Here is a 23,948-nt window from a genome sequence, read left to right on the forward strand (position 1 = left end):
ACAAAGTTTGGTACTCACATTTTTATCATCAATCAAACCCATCGAAGTCCTCATCCTCTGTGTCTGAATTGAACAGCTGCGCTAAATCTCCATCAAACATGCCAAGTTCACTTTCTTCACTGTCAGAGTCACTTTCCGTGCCGTGCGGCTCCTCGGAAATGATGCCGGCTTTTGCGATAGCTCGAACAACAGTGCCAGCAGACATGTTAGCCCAAGCATCTACAATCCATTGGCAAATTGTGGCGTAACTCGCCCGGCGCTGCCTTCCACTCTTGGTGAAACTGTGGTCTCCATCGGTCATCCATCACTCCCAGGCCGCTCGCAGCCTTACTTTGAACGGGCGGTTCACACCGATGTCCAGCGGTTGGAGTTCCTTTGTCAGGCCTCCCGGAATGACAGCAAGCTCACAGTTCATTTGTTTCACTAGTTTTTTCACATCGGCTGTGAGGTGGGCACGCATAGAGTCACAGATTAAGAGCGATGGTGATGCGTGGAAAAAACCACCTGGTCTTCTTACATACACCTCCCTCAGCCACTCTTTCATCATTTCCTCATCCATCCAGCCCTTTTCATTTGCCTTAATGATGATTCCTGCTGGAAACTTCTCTTTAGGCAAAGTCTTTCGCTTAAAAATCACCATAGGCGGCAGTTTCTGTCCATTAGCATGGCAGCCAAGCACAACAGTAAAAGAAGACTTTTCATACCCCGTTGTGTGTATCGCTACCGTGCTGGTCCCCTTCTTCTCCACAGTGTGACTCACCGGGATGTCAAAAGTGAGCGGGACCTCGTCCATGTTTGTGATGTGGCTGGGCTGGATGGTTTTGTCGCCGATGTGTTTGCTGCAGTAGGAGCGGAAGATGGCCAGCTTTTCCTTATAATCCGCTGGAAGTTGCTGCGCTACCGTAGTCCTGGTCCGGATGGAAAAATGGCACCATTTCATAAAACGAAAGTACCAAGACGGACCTCCTTGGAAATGTTCAATGTTTATCTCTTCAGCTAGTGAAACTGCTTTTAGCCGAATGGTGACCGTCGAAATGCTTCTCCCGCTCGTTCTTTGCTCGATGATCCACCGCTCGAGTCTTTCCTCCAACTCGGGCCACCTCGCCTTATGTCCGCGGAAACTCAGCTGCGTTTTCTTGACCTGCCGGAGCTTGTTTTCTAGCTTCCTCCATTTGCGAACCATCGATTCGTTAATCTTAAATTCTCTCGCCGCTGCTCGATTTCCATGTTCCTCCGCATAGCTGATGGCCTTCAGTTTAAACTGTGCTTCATAAGCGTGTCTCTTTGCCATTTTCAGGGTTGTTAAAACAACGATGTTCCACATAATGCACATACCTGTCCTTTTAGACAGGTATGTGCGATTGTCCGGTATATACGATCAACGCCCACACTTCACCCTTTAGCGTTCTCATGGTGTTCTCTACTACGTCCTCCTTACAACACACAGGGCGCACTGCGCTATAGGGCGCGCCGTACTTTTTGAAGAAAATCTAAGACTTTTAAATGCGCCTTATGGTCGTGAAAATACGGTACCATCAAGCATTTATAGTATCAAGTATTATTTGTGATTGTTGCATGCTTTGAAACTGTGATGTTATCATTTGATCAAGTGTGCAGTGCGAGCAAATCCTTGCTTGTGGTATCTGATGTGCTATGTAATGGCACCAAAGTATTAGAGCTTTACGTTAATGAGGAATTTCTGTGGCTTATTGCAGATTGATAAAACGACACATCACCTTAATAAAGACAGAAATCTTTAATAAGGTGCAGAAAGAGAAGATGGGGTGTTTATAGTAAAGCTGTTGTAAACAAAGAATTTAACAGATTTTTTTTTTCACTACAGATTGTGATGCAGTATTGACTCTGATGCTGATTTCAGTTGTCTGATTCTGTATTTTTGTTCTTTTGTTACAGAGTGAAACAGAACTTTGGTTTTGCGTTTGCTGGTAAGTAAGCAGCAATTGTAACTGCAGTAATATGACATTGTCACTGTGTAACATGTTTAGCAACTTACCTAACGTAGTTTGGTTTTTGTGACATTACCATTTATTGATGGGCAAAATCAAATGGTCAGAATTTATACCTTGTAGCAGCAAAGGCCCCACACATGACCTCTGACTGTCCCTGAAGTTTAACAGGCCATTTGTGTCTGATTTTTATGTTTGAACACAAACAACTGTTTTTATACAGTTGTTTGTGTTCTCCGTTTGTTTGTGGATTTACGTAGCAGAGCACCACAGTTGTTGATTTATATCTTCACTCATATTCTGCTTATGTATTACATTAAAGTCGGACCACTATAGAAGTATTTTTGCCTGAGTGAACAGAAGTGGTACGTTAAACATTTAAGCAATAATAAAAGACTAAGAGAACCAGAGTTGTGAGTAGGCAATGTTGTGTATGTTAAAGCCTGTGTGTAATTTATATACAATAAGTTTAAATCAGTTTCTTAATAATTTGCTTGATACAATGTGTTTAAAATTTTATATAAAAGGGAAATATTGAAAAATACAAAAAGATTCCTGCCAACAGGTACAATGGAAGGACTCTTTATTATAATTTTTGTAATTGCAAAAATGGTGTGCCACTGTTGTTACTATAACATGTCAGAATTTACATGTATTTTAGGATTTACATATTCAGATCAGAACTAAAACCTAATGAGGTTTTCCGTTGATTCTAACAGTTGTGGTTTTTTCACACTTTATTAAGCACTGACTTGTGATAGAAAATGATGGAGCTAAAAAGCCATAATCTGTACCAACAAATATTGGTGCCTCTTTTTTGCACTTCTGTAGTATGCATGCCTTTATTACACATGTTATCACCATGTGAGACTCTGTAACTGAAGTTTGTCCTCTTTAGACTACAGTGAGTTCATAAAGGCTTGAAGAAATTGAGGATTTTACTAGTTATTTCATGTCACAGTAAATTGGATTGTGTGCGAAGAGGTTCAACAGTGTAAGTCATTAAACAGTGATCTGATGTGTTGTTTCCTTTCTCTAGGATACTGATCTGATCGTCGCAAGTCTGGTAAGTAAAGGTTTTGTCTGCGGTACAGTGCTGAGAAAGGTCTTTCTTCCTTGCAGATTTATTTTGTTTATGCTTTTTTCACATGTTTCAAATCATCTAACAAGGATGACCTGGATAAATACAAAAAGCAGTTTTAAAGTGATGATTTCATTTTTGAACCAGAACAACCTGGTCTAATGTAAAAACATGTTGGTCTCTAATACCCAGCTGTGGATGCCCTGATAGCAACAATTACCATCAAGCATTTACAGTAACTGGTAATGACTGATTTACATCACTGGTTGATTTTGGTCCACTATAATTTCAGAATTGTCATAATTAGATCCAAACAGGACAGGCAAAAAAAGAAAAGAAAAAAGTCTTAATTAAGGCCCAATATAGGGTTTTCAAGTCATGCCAAGTATCTTAATTTCATTAAAGTCCAGACTGATTAGTTTACACCATGTGTTTTGTTTCATTCATTCAATTGGACTTGCTTGTGTGCTTCAGATCCTAAGTGTGATTAAACTTAAGCCCAGGACCTGATGAGTTGATGTAGGTCCTGAAGTAGTAAAGGAACTCTGGGACATCACAGTAACAGCACCATGTTTGACTTTAATGCTGGTGTTTTTCTCTCACTATAGATGATTCAGTTTAGTGCAGTTAGTCAGCACAGCTCTTGGTTATCATCGAGATATTATTAGGCAACTTGTTTTTGCATGTTCAGCTACAACATCTGGGAGGGTTTCTGTTTTCTGAGGTCTCCAGATCCTTAGTAGTCTCTTTGTAAACCTTTACAGAACTATATGTGTTTGTTTCACATTAGAGCAGCTCACGACTAGCAGTTTAGGGACAATTAAATATTCACATAGGACAGGGGTCTCAAACTCCACTCTTCAAGTGCCGGTGTCCTGAAGCTTTTCCACGTGTCCCTGTTACAAAACACCTGAATAACATTTGTAGGTCATTAGTGAGAGTATAGAATTTGACTGTGTGCTGAAGTGGCATCCCCTAAGACTACTCAAATGTAAGTAATTTAAGTGTTTGGAAAAATGTACTTCTAAAAGTACTTTCATTGCATCATGTTCATTCACTCATGAGCTGCTATAACATGAATCAAATTCCTGAATTACCACCTCAGCATGCAGTCAGGTTCTGTAGAGTTTTGCTAATGACCTACTAATGTTATTCAGGTGTGTTGCAACAGGGACACATAGAAAAGTTTCTGGACACCAGGCCTTAAGGACCAGAGTTTGAGACCACTGGTGGTAGGGCATTGTGGATTTCAAAAGCTTCTTCCCTTAAATCACTGCCTAAAAACTGTTTTTTGTAATTTGTCATAATGACTTGCAAAGTATAGGTGGGATGAAAACATAAACATAAGACATTTTATAGTGGCCTGATATTTTTATCAAGGCTGTTTTTTGAAAATAATCCTGGCCTAATTTACAAAAGATGAACTGTCTGAAAGTCATGTTTGTTTGTTTAAGAAATGTGGGAATGTCCAGCAAAGATCTTACATGCAACAGCTCAGATACAGCACTCACTTCTGTTCTTTTTATCATGAAATGATCTACAAAGAAATGATCATCATACTAAATTTTGCTAATTAGGCCTTTATATCAGCTATGATAAGTTTATTATAGATTTAGTGTAGTGCTTATTGCTGTGCATCAAACATGCCCCAAATGTGACTGAAATATGTAGAAACTGCTGTGTAGAAACTAGCTGTCTCCAAATTTCTCATTTTGCCAAAATTCATACAGAGTGACCTGAAACTGTGCTGTAACCTCAGTGTGTTGGTTTTGTTGGACCATTTAATATTTACAGTAAGTTACTGTAGCAGCACGTCTTAGTTTGAGTTTATAGACTTAGTTTATTGTTTTAATAGAATGTAAAAATGTCCTTATAACAGTTCCACCATCATTTGTTAAACATTGTCATTCTGTTCAGTCCAATAATTTACTGTAGAAGTCTTTAGTATTTAAAGCCCTACATGTATTGTATTTTTGAGATTATAAGGCATAATGTCAATAAACAAGCCTGTTTTTAAGGCAGATTAAGCCAAACAAACAGTCAGATAAGTCAAACTTTATTCAAGTCATTCACAAACAACTCTCAACACTGTTCAGTTGTAACACATAAAATACAGAACAATACACTCACTTTTTCAGTTCATTCCTCATCCACAAATCCATCAAACTCTTCATGGGTTGATCAGTTTGAAATCTGCTTCTTAAGCATGTCTCTTAGCACGTGCCAGGTCCTTGTACACACACCATAATGTTATGTTGAAGCACCGTACGAATTACTCTGCGAGGGTCCTGACTATGGTAGCCATAATGCTCTGACAATACATCAAGCAGCGCAGCTTTGTAGCTTACGAAGTCTTACTAAAATATTTGACAGAATTTTGAGCGCTGTGTACCACAGAAATCCCGTTTGAGGTCAGTAAGCATAACCAGAATCGATACGCTAGGCACATTGTGTGTTTTTGAGATAATGACAGGATTTTAGGTGTGCCATATAGTCTGAAGAATATGGTAAATCCAAGCATGTTGGAAATATGACTAATTCCATGCCTTTTGTGTCTTACAGGTGACCTGCTGCAGAAGATCCTCTCTCTCTCTCTATCATTATAAGCAATTCTGTCTATCCTATCACTCTCCCAACTCTATCTAATTTGAAAGCCATTCTATCTTGTATCCCTCTATCCCTACTGCTCTATCTAATTTGAAAGCCATTCTATCTTGTATCCCTCTATCCCTACCGCTCTAATTTGAAAGCCATTCTATCTTGTATCCCTCTATCCCTACTGCTCTATCTAATTTGAAAGCCATTCTATCTTGTATCCCTCTATCCCTACCGCTCTATCTAATTTGAAAGCCATTCTATCTTGTATCCCTCTATCTCTACTGCTCTATCTAATTTGAGAATCCAAGTTTTGAGAATCCTTTCAGAATCCAATTTTCAGAAATCCAAGTTACCAGAACTTGATCTATCTGTTACAGAATTCTGAGAGATCTCTGCTCTCACTGCTCTTTCTTTCCTGTCATTAAGCTCTCTCACATTCAGTCATTTTGCTTTAAATTACAAGTTGAATATACAGTAGTAGAATTACAGTACAGTAGAACTTATAGTAGAAACTACTTACACAGCCCTACATTTGTCATTTTAATTTTGCATTAGACTTTAGTTTGGACTGCTAGTTTGGCTTACTTTGATCAATTGTATAAAATATCACCTTTTTATAAGTTTATTTGTAATAAGATAATCTGGTTATTTTGTAATACATACATTCAGATAAATAATAAATCAGATCCAGTCTGTTAGTCTGTTTCATTGGCTATAACATTTGACTGCAAGTTTATAGTATTATTATTTAAGGACAAACCCATTTTGTCACTCAGTGTAAGTATTCAGTCAGTATTGTCATCGAGAAGTGCCTGAGGACCCAGACTTCCTGTTTCCTGACTGCTGCAGAACATCCAGCTGAAGAAACCCCGTTTCTAAAAGAGGTACAATAAAACGCACCAAATTGTTTCCAGAGAACTTTGAATTTCCTTTATTTTGAGTTTGGAGTACAAATCAGCTTTTTAACATCTATTCATATATTCATAAAAACATTTTATAGTATAATAGTACATTTCTAAGATTTAACAGTAACTTAAGGAGTTATAAGTTTTTCTGTGTTTCAAGGTTCAGTTTTGTTTATATTTGTGTATAACCACATATAAGCTCCAGATTGTACTTCAGCAAAATGCCAAGAAAAAGTCAAAGGTCGCAGTCCTTGAAGCTTAGATGGCAAAAGCAGAAAGAACAGGTGAATGTTTCTCAGAGCAGTGAGCAGGTAAAGGTGTGTGTTTCAGCTTTTCCCAGCACAGAAGTGCAGAGCAGTGTTCAGACAGCCACAGTGTCTTATGCAGATGTGGTAAAGAGAAGTGTTCCCTCAGTGTCTGTCCCAGAGCCTGGAGTTATGCAGGTAATCCAGACTAAACCCCAGCTAACTGTACAAACACAGCATGATGGAGAGACAGCCACAGTGTCTTATGCAGATGTGGTAAAAAGAAGTGTTCCCTCAGTGTCTGTCCCAGAGCCTGAAGTTATGCAGGTAATCCAGACTGAACCCCAGCTAACTGTACAAACACAGCATGATGGACAAGCTCCAGTACAGTCTCATGTACAGGTTACAAACAGTGAAAGTCCACGAGTGAGTAGCGTCTGTGCTTCCCGAAGCCAGGCTTCTCCTAGGTATGGAAAGTACCGGAATCAGCAATGCATGGCTAACAGTTTGGTTTTCCTGTCATTCTTACACGAGGATGAATTTATTACCAGAGCAGATCTAAACCGTGTGTTGGACAAAGGCCATGCCGTCTATTCAGATGCCAGACTGAGGTTTGTGAACAGTGTGTTTCTAGCCTGCGATGAACTTCCTTCAGTTGTTACCAGCCGCAGACACGAGTATCAAGTCGACATGTCTCAGTTTGCTCATTACGGTACATTTGATGGTACAGATCACTTTCCGAGCCTTGAACAGGGACTACAGCGTTTGGCTTCAGAGTTTCGCTATGCTTTGCTAGTCATGGGAGGAACAGTCATCGCTGTTAGCAGGCTGACTTCAGGTGAATATGCATATTTTGACCCTCACCCACGTAAGTCTACTGGTATGCCATTGTCGCTAAGTGTAAGTGGTGGAACTGCAGTTATGTTGAAGTTCACACGTCTTAATGACATGATTGACAGGATCAAACGTTTGTACCGAATGTTTAGCATCGCACCAAGCTGCACTTATGAGCTACAGCCCATCGAGTTTCACAGTGAAAACGCTGCTGACCAAAGAGATGCTGATGAAAACAGACAAACAGCTACAACTGTTCCAGCACCAGCTTTAAATGAACCTGAATTTGAAACCCCAAAGTCCACTGAGCAGACACCGAACACTATGGCCGACACTTTAGCTACTGAAGTGATGTCATCCAGAGTGGATTATTCAAATGAGCCAGCTGCTGAGCTGAACAATCGTCCTTCTGATTATTTAGAAATAGAAACCTCTGCATCTTCTGTAAGAGACACTCAGGTAACATCAGATTCTGTTCCTCAGAATGATTCAAACAGTGCCTCCAGTTCAACTAAGATAACACAGGAACTCTCAGATAAACTGCTGAAATATAGTAAACATGAAAGGCAAAAAATGAGGAGAAGATTATTGACCCAACAAAAGCTACCACAGAGAAAGGAAAATCAGAAGACGAAAGAAAGGCAGATGTACAGGTTTGATGAAAGCTTCAAGACAAAGAAAAAAAACTCAACTAAGAAGTGTAATGATCCTGATCACAGACAGAAAAAGAGCATGTACAAAAATGAACTGTATAAATTAAATGCTACCTATAAGGAGAAACAGAGAGAACATTTCAGAAGAACCTATAGAGAAAGTGCTAAAATAAGAGAGAAAAAAAGAGAATGTGTCATAAGGATGTATAAAGACGATTCTTTATTCCGAGAAAAGCAGAAGGAACGTATGAGAAAAACATATAAAGAATCTTATAGACAATTTCCTATGTTTAGAGAACAGCAGAAGGAACGTATAAGAAGAAATTACAGAACTTGTGCTGAATTCAGAGAAAAACATAAAGCTTACATGAGGTCATATGTATATAACCTATATAAAAAAAGCGAAGATTTTAAACAGAAAAAACGATCTTATCTGACTAAGCGTTATGGAGAAGAAAAACAATTTCAGCAACAACACAAGGACAATATGAGAGAACGAATGAGAGTAAAATATTGGAACGGTTTTTCTTTCAGACAGATACATAATATCAGATGTGCAATGAATATAAAACGGAAATATCGCCAGATGCATCGACCAGCTGAGACTTTACAGTGTCATCCAGAGAACACTTTAATGAATGAGGCCATATCTCGTTTCAGATCAAACATTAAGTCAGCACCATCTTATGTTTGTACTGTTTGTCTAAAAGCTTCTTTTCCTAATCAGGTAAAAATCTGCAAAAGAGAAAATTACTCAAAACACCAGACTGTAGCTCATCAGTGCCTAACTGGTAAATTTGTTCATGTGTGTGATGAAGCATGTCATGATCACTGCAGCTTTCCTGTTGAGAGAAAAAAAGAGTATATCTGTCACACATGTCACAGTTCCCTCAAAAGTGGATGCATGCCCAGGCTTGCTGCTGTTAATGGTTTAGAACTGCAGGATATTCCAGCTGAACTTTGTGATCTCAACATTCTGGAGAGACATCTGATTGCCAAATGCATACCATTTGCTAAGATTATTCCTCTTCCAAAGGGGAGACAGAGACTCATACGTGGTAATGTGGTGTGTGTACCATCTGAGGTCCAACAAACAGTTGACAGTTTACCGAGGATCAGAAGCCAATCACAGATCATGAGGATAAAGCTGAAAAGACGACTGTGCTACAAAGGCCATCAGCTGTTCCAGACTGTCACCTGGTCTAAACTCATTCAAGCTCTGCGTAAACTGAAACAAATTCATCCACAGTACACAGATATTATTATCAGAGATGATGCATTGCTTTGTGATCCAACGTTACCTGATGATGACAGCAGTGATGAAGCCAGCATGGCAAGTGATGATTATAATGAAGCAGATTTAATGGAAATTGACAACTATGAAAAAGATGCCCTTTTGTGTGAAAGTGAGTCTCAAAGTGACCAAGATATTAATATGCAATCCTGTGATGAACAACCAGAGGAACAAAATCCAGATGAACCAGAAAGTGATTTGAACAATGGAGGTTTTGCTCTAGAAAGTTGTCTGCAGCCTGTAGACATTTCAGAAGAGATTCTCTGTTTCACTGATAACACATATTGTGTGGCTCCTGCAGAAAGAAACAATCCTGTTAGCTTCTTCAGAACTCCTCATTTGGAAGCCATGGCATTTCCTGTGCAGTTTCCTACTGGTCAGAATACACTGGATGAAAAGAGACGTCTTAAACTCACACCAAGTGCTTACTTCAAGTCAAGGCTTTTCAACATTGATGCAAGATTTGCTAAAGACACAAATTACCTGTTTTTCTCACAGTTTGTCACTGAAATACACTTGGCTAATTCCAGCATGACAATACAGCTAAGGAAAGGTAAAACTATGACCAAAGATGGACGCAAAATCACATCAGGAATGTTACAAAGTAAGACAGAAGTAGAGAAGCTGGTAAGAAATAAAGATGCAATCAGATTTATGCAGCCACTCAGAGGAACTCCAGCTTACTGGCAGAAAACTACCAGAGATCTATTCAGCATGGTTCGCCAAATAGGAACACCTCAGTTCTTTGTCACTTTCTCTGCTGCTGAGATGAGATGGCCTGAAGTGATTCAAGCAATAAAGAGACAGCAAGGTGAAGAGGTTGATTTTGAAGCCCTGGACTGGTCAGAAAAGTGTGAAATTCTAAGATCAAATCCAGTAACCACCATGCGAATGTTTGATAAACGTGTTGAGGCTTTGTTCAGAGATTTGCTTTTTTCTCCTGCACAGCCCCTTGGTGAGATCATTGATTACTTTTACAGAGTTGAGTTCCAGCACAGAGGTAGTCCACATATACACATGTTGCTGTGGATTCGAGAAAAGGTAGAAGCAGATGTGGATGACGACCAAACTGTCTGTGACTTTGTTGACAGATACATCTCAGCTCAACTCCCTGATCCAGAAAAACAACCTGAACTGCACAAAAAAGTCACTGAGCTACAAAAGCACAGCAAAAACCACACAAAGACATGCTTTAAGAGTGTGAACTCTGGTTGTAGATTTGGGTTTCCCAAACCACCAGCCACAAGAACAATGATTGTGAGACAGGATGAGGATTCAGACACTGAAGCTGCAAAAGCCAAACTCAGACCTTTGTTGAACCTGCTGAAGGAACCTGAAGCTGCTTCCCTCACCATAGAGCAGATTCTGTCACGATGCAACTTGACAATGAATGAGTATGAACAATGCCTCCAAGACATAAACAAGAAAACAGCTCTGATTCTGAAACGTGACCCAAATGAGTGTTGGATCAACAATTACAACCCAGACCTGCTTGAAGCCTGGAACTCTAATTTAGATGTCTCATTCATTTTGAATGCCTATTCATGTATAGAATACCTCTGTAAATATATAACAAAGAAAGAATCTGGCCTCTCTGAATACCTGAAGACAGTTATTGACAACTCTGATAAGAACACCGTCAATGAGTGTGATGAAATGAGAGCTGTGATGCAGGCTTACTCAAAAAAGAGAGAAATCAGCGCACAGGAGTGTGTGACTCGAGTCTGTGGCCTAAAAATGAAAAAATGTTCCCGCAGTGTTGTATTTGTACCAACAGATGATAACCCAGTAAAAATGAGTCGGCCCATGAGCTTCCTGGAAAGCACAACACACGACAGTTGTAATATTTGGATGACAAGTTTGAGTGATAAATACAAATGCAGACCTGAGACCCCAGAATATGAGGAAATGTCACTGGCTGATTTTGCTGCCTTGTGCAGGTTGGTGAGTGGTCCAAATGAAGGAAAAGATGTGCTTCCTCTTCTAAACCAGCTTGGATTTGTACAAAGGCGAAAGAATGATAAACCAGCTATAATCAGATATTACCACTGTTCACAGGAAAAAGATCCTGAGCAATATTATGGTCGACTGTTGAGACTTTACCTTCCACACAGATCAGAGCAGGAACTGAAACCACAAGGGTTCCAAACCTATCAGTCCTTCTACAACTCAGGTTTTGTACCACTTCCATGTTCAGACCACAGTGAGTCTGTGAAAAGGGTTGTGAAAAGAAATAAAGACAAGTATGAGAAGAACTCTGAGGATATTGAGAGTGCACTGGAAGAGTTTGAACAAAATAGGGATGTTGTAATTGATGAATGGTGTAATCTTGCTCCTGAATCTGAAGTTGTGAGGCTGCAATGTGATGAGAATCTTCCTGAGAGACATTCTGATGATGAGAACGAACAGGAGAATGTCCCCGACTACAGTCGTCAGTCTGATGCTGTAACAGAGATCAGAGCCATCAGAGAACAACCTGCAGTAGATCCAGCCGTGGTACGTGTAATGTATCAGAATCTGAACCAGAAGCAGGCCTGCGTGTTCTATGCCATAAGAGACTGGTGTATTCAGCGAGTTTGTGGTTTGAACCCAGATCCATTTTTCTTCTATATCAATGGTGGTGCAGGAACTGGAAAGTCACATCTGATTAAGTGTATTCACTCTGAAGCATCAAAGATCCTGAGCAGACTGCCTGCTAATGCAGAAGAAGCTGACATATCAAATCCAACTGTTTTACTGACTTCATTTACCGGTACAGCAGCTTTTTCTATCAATGGCTCTACATTACATTCTCTACTGAAACTACCCAGGAGTCTGAAACCACCCATTCAAGGACTTGGTAACCAACTGGATGAAGTCAGATCTGAGCTGATGAATGCTGAAATTATTGTTATTGATGAGATTTCAATGGTTTCAAAACCCCTTTTTGCTTATGTGGATGCAAGACTGAAACAAATCAAAGGCACTCAGAGACCTTTTGGTGGAATGTCAGTTTTAGCTGTTGGAGATTTTTACCAGCTGCCACCAGTGCGACAGTCTAAACCTCTCTGTGTTTACGATCCAGAACAGATTGACCTATGGCAGGAACATTTTCAGATGATCACTCTAACCGAGATCATGCGTCAGAAAGATGATGTGGCCTTTGCAGAGATGCTGAACAGGATTAGAGTCAAAGAAAAGACAGATGAGCTTTCTCAGTGCGACAGAGATTTGTTGTCACAGGCTGTGACTGCACCAGAAGAATGTTCAACTGAGGTCTTACACATTTATGCCACCAACAAGAATGTGGAATCCCACAACACAGATACCCTGAAGAAGCTTCATTCAAACATCATAATCATCAATGCAGACGATTTCCAGAAGGATAAATGTACAGGCAGAATGGAACGAAGAGACAAACCATTTACAGGTGGGAGAAATGATTTACCTGACACTCTGAATGTTGCTGAAGGAGCTCGAGTCATGCTGACCAGAAACTTGGACACACTAAACGGTTTGGTCAACGGTGCTTTTGGTATACTGGTAAAGGTGGTGAGATCTGAAAATGATGGACACATAATTAAACTGGGGCTCAGGATGGACAACCGGCAGCCTATGAGACACAACCGCAGTGCTAATGCAGCTTCTGATGATCTGGTTTACATTGAGAGAGCAGAGGAGAGTCTGAAGTTTAAAGGAGCAGTACGCAGACAGTTTCCTGTAAAGCTAGCATTCGCTTGCACAATTCACAAAACTCAGGGTCTTACAACACAGACAGCTGTAGTTTCAATGAAGAACATTTTTGAACCAGGTATGGCTTACGTTGCTCTCAGCAGGGTGACGTCTCTCAGTGGACTCTATTTGCAGGACTTGGATGAGAAAAAGATTTACGCCAATCCCGAGGTAACTGCAGCGCTCCAAACCATGAGACAAGCCAGTGTTGAGGAAATGATGCCTCTTCTTCAGGTCAGAGAAACAGCCAGCAGACTTGACATTCTTACACTGATCCATCACAATACAGAGGGTTTGCCATCTCACATCAGTGACATCAAGAGTCATCATGAAATGTGTTTAGCAGATGTTTTGTGTCTCACTGAGTCTCACCTTCAAGGCTCCTTTGTTGCAGACAGTCTTCATTTGGACGGCTACACCATGTTCAAACGCAACAGACATGTGTCCTACACAAACTTTCCTCACATGGCCAGCAGAAGTGGTGGGGGAGTTGTTGTGTATTTGAGGAATCATTTTCAGGTTCAGGTAAAACAGTATCTGCATAATGTCACTGATCTTGAGTTTTTAGTGTTGAAGGTTCAGGCTCCATTCCCTGCACTCATTGCTGTTGTGTACAGACCCCCTGACTACAGTTTGACACCATTCATGCAAAACCTGGTAAGTCTTTTAGATTCACTTGAAATAATGGACTGTCACCCAATAATTGTGTGTGGAGATTTTAATGAGAACCAGTTGCAGAGTGGAAGAAAACAGATTCTGGAGCAGTTTCAGTCGAGAGGGTATTCACAGCTGATCACTTCTGGCACTACAGACAAGAACACCCTGCTTGACCTCATTTTTATTTCTCAGCCACAGAAATGTCTATATTCAGGTGTTCTGAGATCATATTACAGTTACCACAACCCTGTGTTTTGTGTCCTGTCCTCGAGCCAATCATGAAGTCGTCTGGTGAGTTTTGAAACAATTACAGATCATGTTTGTTACAGAGTTTACTGATTGTAGAGCATGAAAAATATTTTTCATTGAAAAAATTGTCTTCCCTACTCTGTTTGTAAGAAGACCCTTTCTTATTGCAATGTTATTAATCATTTCACCAAATCATTGCTGAACTTCATGCAGAGCAGAGAACATCTGCTATCATGCACCTCTGATCTGAAATGTGCTGCAACATTTATTAAACCAACATCATTTCTTTTATTCTCATGTTTTAAATGACTAAATCTTTTTACTGTGACGTATGTAGCTCAACAAACGAGATCTTCCCCTCCAAGGGCTTGAAAATATGAAATAGTAAATAAATAAATCCCACATAAATGCAGGTATTTAATATGGGTCACATGAATAAATACAGACAATTATATTTTCTTGATTATAGTAGCTTTTGTAGAATCAAAAGTTTTTGTGATGAATGAGTTTTTGCTTATCATGTTTTACAGGTAAAAAATGTCAAAAGTTATAAACTATCTTTAGGCTACCAGAGATGTCTATAATGATACATTATGTAGAGAAAAACATTAGTACAGCTTACAGAATATGTATAAAAACTGATTTAGAAGTAAATGGATAGTTTTCTGAAAGTTCCCGACTACAGTTTAACACCACCCACCCAGATCAGCCCCCAAGTGTCTATGTAATGCTGGTATGGTGTGTGAGTTTGACTTGGCCTTTATCCGGGTGGGTTTGGGTTTGGGTGGATAAAGGCCAAGTCAGAATTCTCTGAGCAGCTGGAAAAAGCTGCTAATAAACAAAGACATCAAAAAGTGTGGGCTTTAGGTGTAGCCCCCGCTTTCTGATGCACTAATTAGACTTAGTAACCGACACCCCATACCAGCATTACATAGACACTTGGGGGCTGAGCTGGGTGGGTGGTGTTATAAGCACGTGTTTTGTTAGATATATTTTTTCAGACACCATCTTCATGAACTGCTGAGCCAAACCTGATCCATCAGTGCTGGACTGCACAGATAACTACATGCCACAAGGAGACTGCTGTGTTATGAATTGCCATACCAGTGTGTCTTCAATGGAGAAGATGACACACCCATCACCTGACCTCCTGCCTGATCTGGAGACCATCATCATGCTACCACACTACACACCTCTGAGACCATCAATGATGACTCATACTGAGGAAACTGTATTTCCTGTCAGAGATGCTCAGTGATCCTCAGAGCAGAGAGAGGTATCATTCTTTATCTTTGATTAAAAAAAAATGTCAGTGTTTTTAATTCAATTAATTAATTAAAATCCTGTTTATTGCATAAATAATTCCACACTCAAATGATTATACTTGTTGACACTTTTTGAGTTTTAATTCACATTATGGATTACAAATCTATGCTTTTTCTACTCTGTCTCTCTGTGCAGGTATTGCTGTCTTCTGAGTTCTTCCGTGTCCCAACTGAGGCCTTCAAACCTCATTGCAGAGCTCATGTCTTTCCTCACCATCATGTGAGTGTGAGATTGCTCTGGATTCTGGTTATGTGGCCCGCAGCACCTATAAGGTATTTCAACATTGTTCATTGTATAACTTATTTGTAGTTTTTAGGGTTTCTACAGACAAAAAAAATGTTCCTTTTTCTGTATTTTTTAGAACAAGCTCGTCCAGTGTGCCTGCATTCCAGCTTCTTAGACTCTACGCAAGTGGACAGAGTATCAGTGTTTGGCCACTCTTACAGACACTGACTTCTGTCAATTCACTTCTACTGATCGGGCACCTCACTCCAGGAAGACAGAGGGCTGCAAGCCTGTCATCATTTCCAGTGTGGCTTTGTATTCTTGGGGTAGCATCAGATTTTTCCCACAAATATTCAAAGGTAACACTTGTTTTAAGCTTAGTTATTAAATCAAAAGTCTTCCCTTGTGTCATGTCTGTGAAGGTTCTCATGATGTCCTTTGATGTAGTCTCTCTCTTCACTTGCATACCCACTACAGAGGCCGTGGAGACTGTCAGAAAACGACTGCAAGAAGACAGCTCCTTGGAAGACAGGACCAACTTCACACCTGATCAGATGTGCACACTGTTAGACCTCTGCCTCACCACTACATATTTCAAATACAACGAGGGTTTCTACAGACAAAAACATGGCTGTGCCATGGGTTCCCCTGTGTCACCTGTTGTAGCCAACCTTTACATGGAGGAAGTGGAAAGGAAGGCTCTTGGCTCTTTCAAAGGAAGAGTACCCAGCCACTGGTAGAGATATGTAGACGACACCTGGGTCAAAATCAAAAGGCAAGAAGTGGAATCCTTCACTGCGCACATTAACGCCGTGGATAAAAACATCAAGTTCACCAGGGAAGACACAAAGGACGACTGTTTGCTTTTCCTGGACTGCGCTGTGCACATTGAAGAGAACGGCAAACTCAACATCGAAGTTTACTGGAAGCCCACACACACGGACCAGTACCTCCTCTTTGACTTCCATCACCCTCTGGAACACAAACTTGGAGTAATTAGGACACATCCCCCCCCCCGGGCAGAACATGTTCCCTCTAAGCCTGAAGGGAAAAAGAAGGAACACACACATGTAAAGGAAGCACTCAAAACGTGTGGCTATCCTAATTGGGCGTTTATAAAGTCAGCAAAGATGCACAGAAAAGAACATCAGATACCAGCGAGGGAGGATAAGAAAGACAGATGCAACAACATTGTCATCCCCTATGTACTAATTAGACTTAGTAACCGACACCCCATACCAGCATTACATAGACACTTGGGGGCTGAGCTGGGTGGGTGGTGTTAAAAGCACTTGTTTTGTAGATATATTTTTTCAGACACGGCACAGTCTCCTTTGTGGCAAAACCTTCAAACTTCACCATCCTCAGCTGAAACAACAACATCTTAACACCATCTTCATGAACTGCTGAGCCAAACTTGATCCATCAGTGCTGGACTGCACAGATAACTACATGCCACAAGGAGACTGCTGTGTTATGAACTGCCATACCAGTGTGTCTTCAATGGAGAAGATGACACACCCATCACCTGACCTCCTGCCTGATCTGGAGACCATCATCATGCTGCCACACTACACACCTCTGAGACCATCAATGATGACTCATACTGAGGAAACTGTATTTCCTGTCAGAGATGCTCAGTGATCCTCAGAGCAGAGAGCGGTATGATTCTTTATCTTTGATTTAAAAAAACAAATGTCAGTGTTTTTTAATTCAATTAATTAATTTAAATCCTGTTTATTGCATAAATAATTCCACACTCAAATGATTATACTTGTTGACACTTTTTGAGTTTTAATTCACATTATGGATTACAAATCTATGCTTTTTCTACTCTGTCTCTCTGTGCAGGTATTGCTGTCTTCTGAGTTCTTCAGTGTTCCAACTGAGACATTCAAACCTCACTGCAGAGCTCATGTCTTTCCTCACCATCATGTGAGTGTGAGATTGCTCTGGATTCTGGTTATATGGCCTGCAGCACCTATAAGGTATTTCAATATTGTTCATTGTATAACTTATTTGTAGTTTTTAGGCCTTAACACAAATAAAATGTTCCTTTTTCTGTATTTTTTAGAATAAGCTCGTCCAGTGTGCCTGCATTCCAGCTTCACAGAAAAGAACATCAGACACCAGCGAGGGAGGATAAGAAAGACAGACACAACAACATTGTCATCCCCTATGTAGCCGGTGTATCAGAAAAACTCAGGAGAGTTTTCTCCAAATACGACATCCCAGTGTACTTCAGACCCAGTAACACACTCAGACAGAAACTGGTTCACCCGAAAGACAAAACTCCTAAACACAAACTTAACAATGTGGTGTACGCTGTACAGTGCAGCGAGGAATGCCCAGACTTCTACATCGGAGAGACCAAACAGCCACTTCACAAGCACATGGCACAACATAGAAGAGCCACCTCCACGGGACAAGACTCAGCAGTTCATCTGCATCTAAAGGACAAAGGTCAGTCTTTGAGGATGCCAATGTTCACATTTTGGACAGATGGAGGAGTGAAAGAAGCCATTTACGTCCACTGTGAGCGACCATCTTTAAACAGAGGCGGTGGTTTATGACACCAACTGTCTGCCATCTATAATCCAGTTTTGAGTTCCCTCCCCAGACACCGTAACGTCCACTCACATCCTGGGAGTGGGCGTGGGTGATTTCCTGACCTCGGGAAATCACATGATAGGGTGGGGCCAGGTTTCACAATGAGCTCACCCGAAACCCTGGCTGATTGGGACCCACACCCACTTTCACACCTTGGCTCATGTGATTAGGTAGAGGATCATCAGGGGGTTCTTTGTCCCTCTTTGGGGGGAAACTCCCACTGGGTTTAAATCTGGGACTCTCCACCATTGACCCTTAGAACTGAAGAAGCTTCTCGGATGAGAGGTGAAACGTCTTCAAGGAACTCAAAGAAGTCCAGACGCTTTTCTTTCCAAGCTCCTTAGACTTCACTTGTGTTAATTACATTTTATTTGTTGTTGTTTTCTTTTAGATTTATATGCAGTGATTGGATGTGGTGGAGCTTTGTTAACCGTGTGGAAAACATCTGTTTGTGATGATATTTACAATGAGGCTTTAAGGTGACAGTTTCCATGTAATTTCAATCCTCTTACTAAGCAAAAACATGTTTGCAATTAACATATTTTTTCAGTTTTGTCTTTTGGATTTATGGTTAACATTCCTCTGTGACAGCAAATACTAAACTGGTCCAAGTAACCAGCATATCATTGGTCAAAGGCAAAAAGGACCACATGTCACACTAGCAATGAATTTTTGACTGTGTTTGTGTTAGTATAGAGTAGGTCTAACAGTGGTTTTCCACATCTGCTCTAATATATATAGATAATGGGTCAGACATATAAAGTCATTTTGAAAAGTTCATAAAGGTCATTTATATGTGTTCCTCTTTATCATTTTATATCAGGTCAAACAGCAGACTTGAGTTTTGATCAGGGTAGAACCATAACATTCATGCTAATGGTTCTACTGTTTACAGTTACTTTATGATGGATTTCACCCTGGTCACAGCACTATCTGAAAAGCTGTTAGAGGTAAAGTTAAGCCAATTAATACCTCATCATAAGTCACTCTCTAACGCAGGGCAGTGATTATTATTCACTGTAATTTATTCCACAACAATGTTCTTTATTTGATTCTTTAAATATGCACATCGATTGTTTAGCTGTGTGACTCTCCACACCTGAAATATATCACAATGTGGACTTCATTTCGACAGTATTTTGTAGATTGGTACCATATTTATCATCGAATCATCTTGTGCATTTATTAACTAAATGTTGTTTGGTTTTTTTTTGTTTGTTTGTTTGGGGTTTTTATGTTGCCATTTTTACATTTCACCAACTGTGTAAATTCTGCAATTTTACCTTGGTTTTGTTTCACATCAGTTTATCTGCTGGCTGGTATTCCTGTCTTCCTTCTCTCACCCCAACCGGTCGCAGCAGATGGCCGCCCCTCCCTGAGCCTGGTTCTGCTGGAGGTTTCTTCCTGTTAAAAGGGAGTTTTTCCTTCCCACTGTCGCCAAAGTGCTTGCTCATAGGGGTCATATGTCATATGATTGTTGGGTTTTTCTCTGTATCTATGAAGCGCCTTAAGGTGACTTTTGTTGTGATTTCTTGCTATATAAATTGAATTGAATTGGTTTTCTTTCTTTTCTAATGTTTCTGGTCATTTTTCACAGTTAAACAAGTAACTTTGAGGTTACTTCATCGTTTTCAGCTGTTATCTGTATAAATTTTTTTCCTAATAATTACATTTCTGCAAAATTATAGCAGTTCTGGTAAGTTGTAATATTTCTGCCAAGTTATTAATTTTTTAATCAATTATTACATTTCTGCTAAGTTGTAGCTTCTGGTAAACTACAACATTTCTGCTGAATTGTTATGTTTCTTCTAAGTTATTGCATTTCTGCTAAGTTATTACATTTTTGCTAACTTGATGTTCTTCTGCAAAGTTATTAAAATTTCAACAACTTTTTAAACACTGACTTTGATTTCTTCAGCTTCTTCAGCTATTTTCAACTATTTTCAGCAGACAGCTTCAGCTTTACAGTTTCCTCTAAGTGATTGCAGTTCTGCTAAGTTATTCCATTTTAGCAAAGTTCCTTTGCTTCTGCAAAGTTTTTACAATTTCTGCAACTTTTCAGCTTTTTCAGCTACTTTTTGCATACAGCTTCAGCTTTAAGCATCCACACTGCATTTTCGCAGGAAATGCAAATTTTTCTAGTTAGTGTGAATGCTTGAAAAGCATTCACAGTATTGTTATTCGAATCTTTATTAGTGTGAATGCTTGAAAAGCATTCACAGTATTGTTATTCGAATCTTTATTATTATTAGTGTGAATGCTTGAAAAGCATTCACAGTATTGTTATTCGAATCTTTATTATTATTATTATTAGTGTGAATGCTTGAAAAGCATTCACAGTATTGTTCTTCTAATCTTTATTATTATTATTATATTTTATTCTGTATTCCGTACGTTTTTTGTAATCCTACTCCTTCAAAACCGTTCAACTTAGAAAAACCATTCAAACACCGTTAGATTCCTATTCTTTTGGACAACACTGCTTCTATTTTTCATATTTTTAACATTTATATTTTTAATTTTATTCAACTTTATTCAACAAAAATTTATAATGTATTTCAATGGGGAGACCCTTCAAATCCTCATTCAACTTACTCATTTTTAAACTCTTACTACTTCCACATACATTGACATAGAGCCACCATTCAAACTTTAAAACGAAGACAAGACATTCAACTATTCAACTTGTATTTATCTTTTCAATATCTATTATACTTTTTCTTCAGTTCCAGTTTAAGTTTCATGATGTTTTTTCACCCGTTTCAGAGTTTATAATGGGTGTGTATGGGACGGAATGTTGGGGCTAGAGTGAGGCAGCTCAACTGCTAGAGTGAGAGGAGCAAAAAAATTAATCTTAAAATCTTTTTTAAAACTGCTGCTGTGTCCGCAGCGTTTGCTCTACAGGTATGATTTTACCCTCAAAACGTAGCCATGGCTGTCCTCTTTCATCCAATGTGTTTACTATTGTCCTAGGTGTTATGGTTCTTTCATAAATGTCACCAATGCACAGCCTCCTCCCTCCAACTCTTCCATAGACTCTAATGTTAAAATGGCTCAGAAGGTTCGTTTGAAAATCAGAAGAGCATGGTGTCTTTCCACTGTCACCACGTCCATATAATAAGCTCCACAGGCATGAAAACTGAGAATTAGGTAGACTAGAAGCTGCTGTCGCTCACGGTGAAAGAATTTCGTCAATACGACTTGTACTTTTCATTTGGGAGCGATTTGTTTCGGCCTGACTTTTCTGTTCATTTTAAGCAGCAAAAGTGAGGCGCATGTCTGTGTACGTGTGTATGGAGCCATTGGGTGCAGTCACTATAGCAACCAGGCTCACACCTGCCTGCTTAACGAGCTCTGCCTGCCACTGTACCAAGATTCATCTTAAGCACTTCTCTTTCAACTGCTGCTGTGTCCACAGTGTCACAGCCATCATTTTACCCTCAAATTGTCGCCATTATTGTTCTCTTTCCAACACCGTATCTTTCAAAGCTCAGGCATTTAAACTTTTTAAACTGTGTGGATCAAAGTGGAGGGATCACATTTGAGTCATTCAGTGATTCAAAGAATATGACCTTTTAATATTCTTTCAGATGTTTTCTGACTCTAAATGTTCTTTTCTCATTTCTTAGGTTTTTCTAATTTACAATTAAAACATTTTCAGCTTTTTTCCAACTTCTTCTTCTGTGTAACCTTCAGCTTTTAGCAGTTCAGCACTGTTGTTTTCAGGTTAAATTCAGGTTGTTGTTTTTTTTTTTATCTCATTCAAGATTTTTAACTTAAATTCAGTAATTAATTCATTTCAGTGCATACATTCAGATTCAAGCATTCACACTGCAGTTTCTTCAGAAAATGCACTTTCTAGTTATTATATTTTATTTTTCCGTACGTTTTTTATAATCCTACTCCTTCAAAACCGTTCAACTTAGAAAAACCATTCAAACACCGTTAGATTCCTATTCTTTTGGACAACACTGCTTCTATTTTTCATATTTTTAACATTTATATTTTTAATTTTATTCAACTTTATTCAACAAAAATTTATAATGTATTTCAATGGGGAGACCCTTCAAATCCTCATTCAACTTACTCATTTTTAAACTCTTACTACTTCCACATACATTGACATAGAGCCACCATTCAAACTTTAAAACGAAGACAAGACATTCAACTATTCAACTTGTATTTATCTTTTCAATATCTATTATACTTTTTCTTCAGTTCCAGTTTAAGTTTCATGATGTTTTTTCACCCGTTTCAGAGTTTATAATGGGTGTGTATGGGACGGAATGTTGGGGCTAGAGTGAGGCAGCTCAACTGCTAGAGTGAGAGGAGCAAAAAAATTAATCTTAAAATCTTTTTTAAAACTGCTGCTGTGTCCGCAGCGTTTGCTCTACAGGTATGATTTTACCCTCAAAACGTAGCCATGGCTGTCCTCTTTCATCCAATGTGTTTACTATTGTCCTAGGTGTTATGGTTCTTTCATAAATGTCACCAATGCACAGCCTCCTCCCTCCAACTCTTCCATAGACTCTAATGTTAAAATGGCTCAGAAGGTTCGTTTGAAAATCAGAAGAGCATGGTGTCTTTACACTGTCACCACGTCCATATAATAAACTCCACAGGCATGAAAACTGAGAATTAGGTAGACTAGACATGGCTGTCGCTCACGGTGAAAGAATTTTGTCAGTACGACATGTACTTTTCATTTGGGAGCGATTTGTTTGGGCCTGACTTTTCTGTTCATTTTAAGCAGCAAAAGTGAGGTGCATGTCTGTGTCGTGTGTATGGAGCCATTGGGTGCAGTCACTATAGCAACCAGGCTCACACCTGCCTGCTTAACGAGCTCTCTCTCTCACTCTGCCAAGATTCATCTTAAACACTTCTCTTTCAACTGCTGCTGTCTCCACAGTGTCACAGCCATCATTTTACCCTCAAAACGTCGCCATCGTTGTTCTCTTTCCAACATCTTGTCTTTCAAAGCTCAGAGATGTAAACTTTTTAAACTGTGTGGATCCAAGTGGAGGGATCACATTTTAGTCATTCAGTGATTCAAAGAATATGACCTTTTAATATTCTTTCAGATGTTTTCTGACTCTAAATGTTCTTTTCTCATTTCTTAGGTTTTTCTAATTTACAATTAAAACATTTTCAGCTTTTTTCCAACTTCTTCTTCTGTGTAACCTTCAGCTTTTAGCAGTTCAGCACTGTTCTTTTCAGGTTAAATTCAGGTTGTTGTTTTTTTTTTTTATCTCATTCAAAATTTTTAACTCAAAATTCAGCAATTAATTCATTTCAGTCCATACATTCAGATTCAAGCATTCACACTGCAGTTTCTTCAGAAAATGCACTTTCTAGTTATATTTTATCTATTCCGTACGTTTTTTGAAAGCCTACTCCTTCAAAACCGTTCAACTTAGAAAAACCATTCAAACATCGTTAGATTCCTATTCTTTTGGACATGATTGCTTGTATTTTTCTCATTTTTAACATTTATATTTTTAATTTTATTCAACTTTATTCAACAAAAATTTCCCATGTATTTCAATGGGGAGACCCTTCAAATTCTCATTCAACTTACTCATTTTTAAACTCT

General features: G+C 39.3%; 2 protein-coding genes across 2 annotated transcripts; both read left to right on the plus strand.

Moving 5' to 3' along the window:
* Positions 1–1,920: 1,920 nt before the first annotated feature.
* Positions 1,921–15,792, plus strand: LOC309695493 (uncharacterized protein). The gene is made up of 5 exons (XM_082516188.1): positions 1,921–1,946; positions 3,007–3,033; positions 6,423–6,530; positions 13,424–15,470; positions 15,656–15,792. The coding sequence occupies exon 4, from the start codon at positions 13,481–13,483 to the stop codon at positions 14,225–14,227; it is 747 nt and encodes a 248-aa protein (XP_082372314.1). The 5' UTR covers positions 1,921–1,946; positions 3,007–3,033; positions 6,423–6,530; positions 13,424–13,480; the 3' UTR covers positions 14,228–15,470; positions 15,656–15,792.
* LOC309694860 (uncharacterized protein) lies at positions 15,321–20,252 on the plus strand (the record flags this gene model as incomplete). Its single annotated transcript, XM_082515098.1, has 5 exons — positions 15,321–15,425; positions 15,656–15,739; positions 16,486–16,752; positions 17,597–17,733; positions 17,820–20,252. The coding sequence occupies 5 exons, from the start codon at positions 15,321–15,323 to the stop codon at positions 18,316–18,318; spliced, it is 1,092 nt and encodes a 363-aa protein (XP_082371224.1). The 3' UTR covers positions 18,319–20,252.
* Between the last annotated feature and the right edge of the window lie 3,696 nt (positions 20,253–23,948).

The sequence above is a fragment of the Aulonocara stuartgranti genome (assembly GCF_965226115.1).
Source record: "Aulonocara stuartgranti genome assembly, chromosome: 19".
Taxonomy (NCBI): Eukaryota; Metazoa; Chordata; class Actinopteri; order Cichliformes; family Cichlidae; genus Aulonocara; species Aulonocara stuartgranti.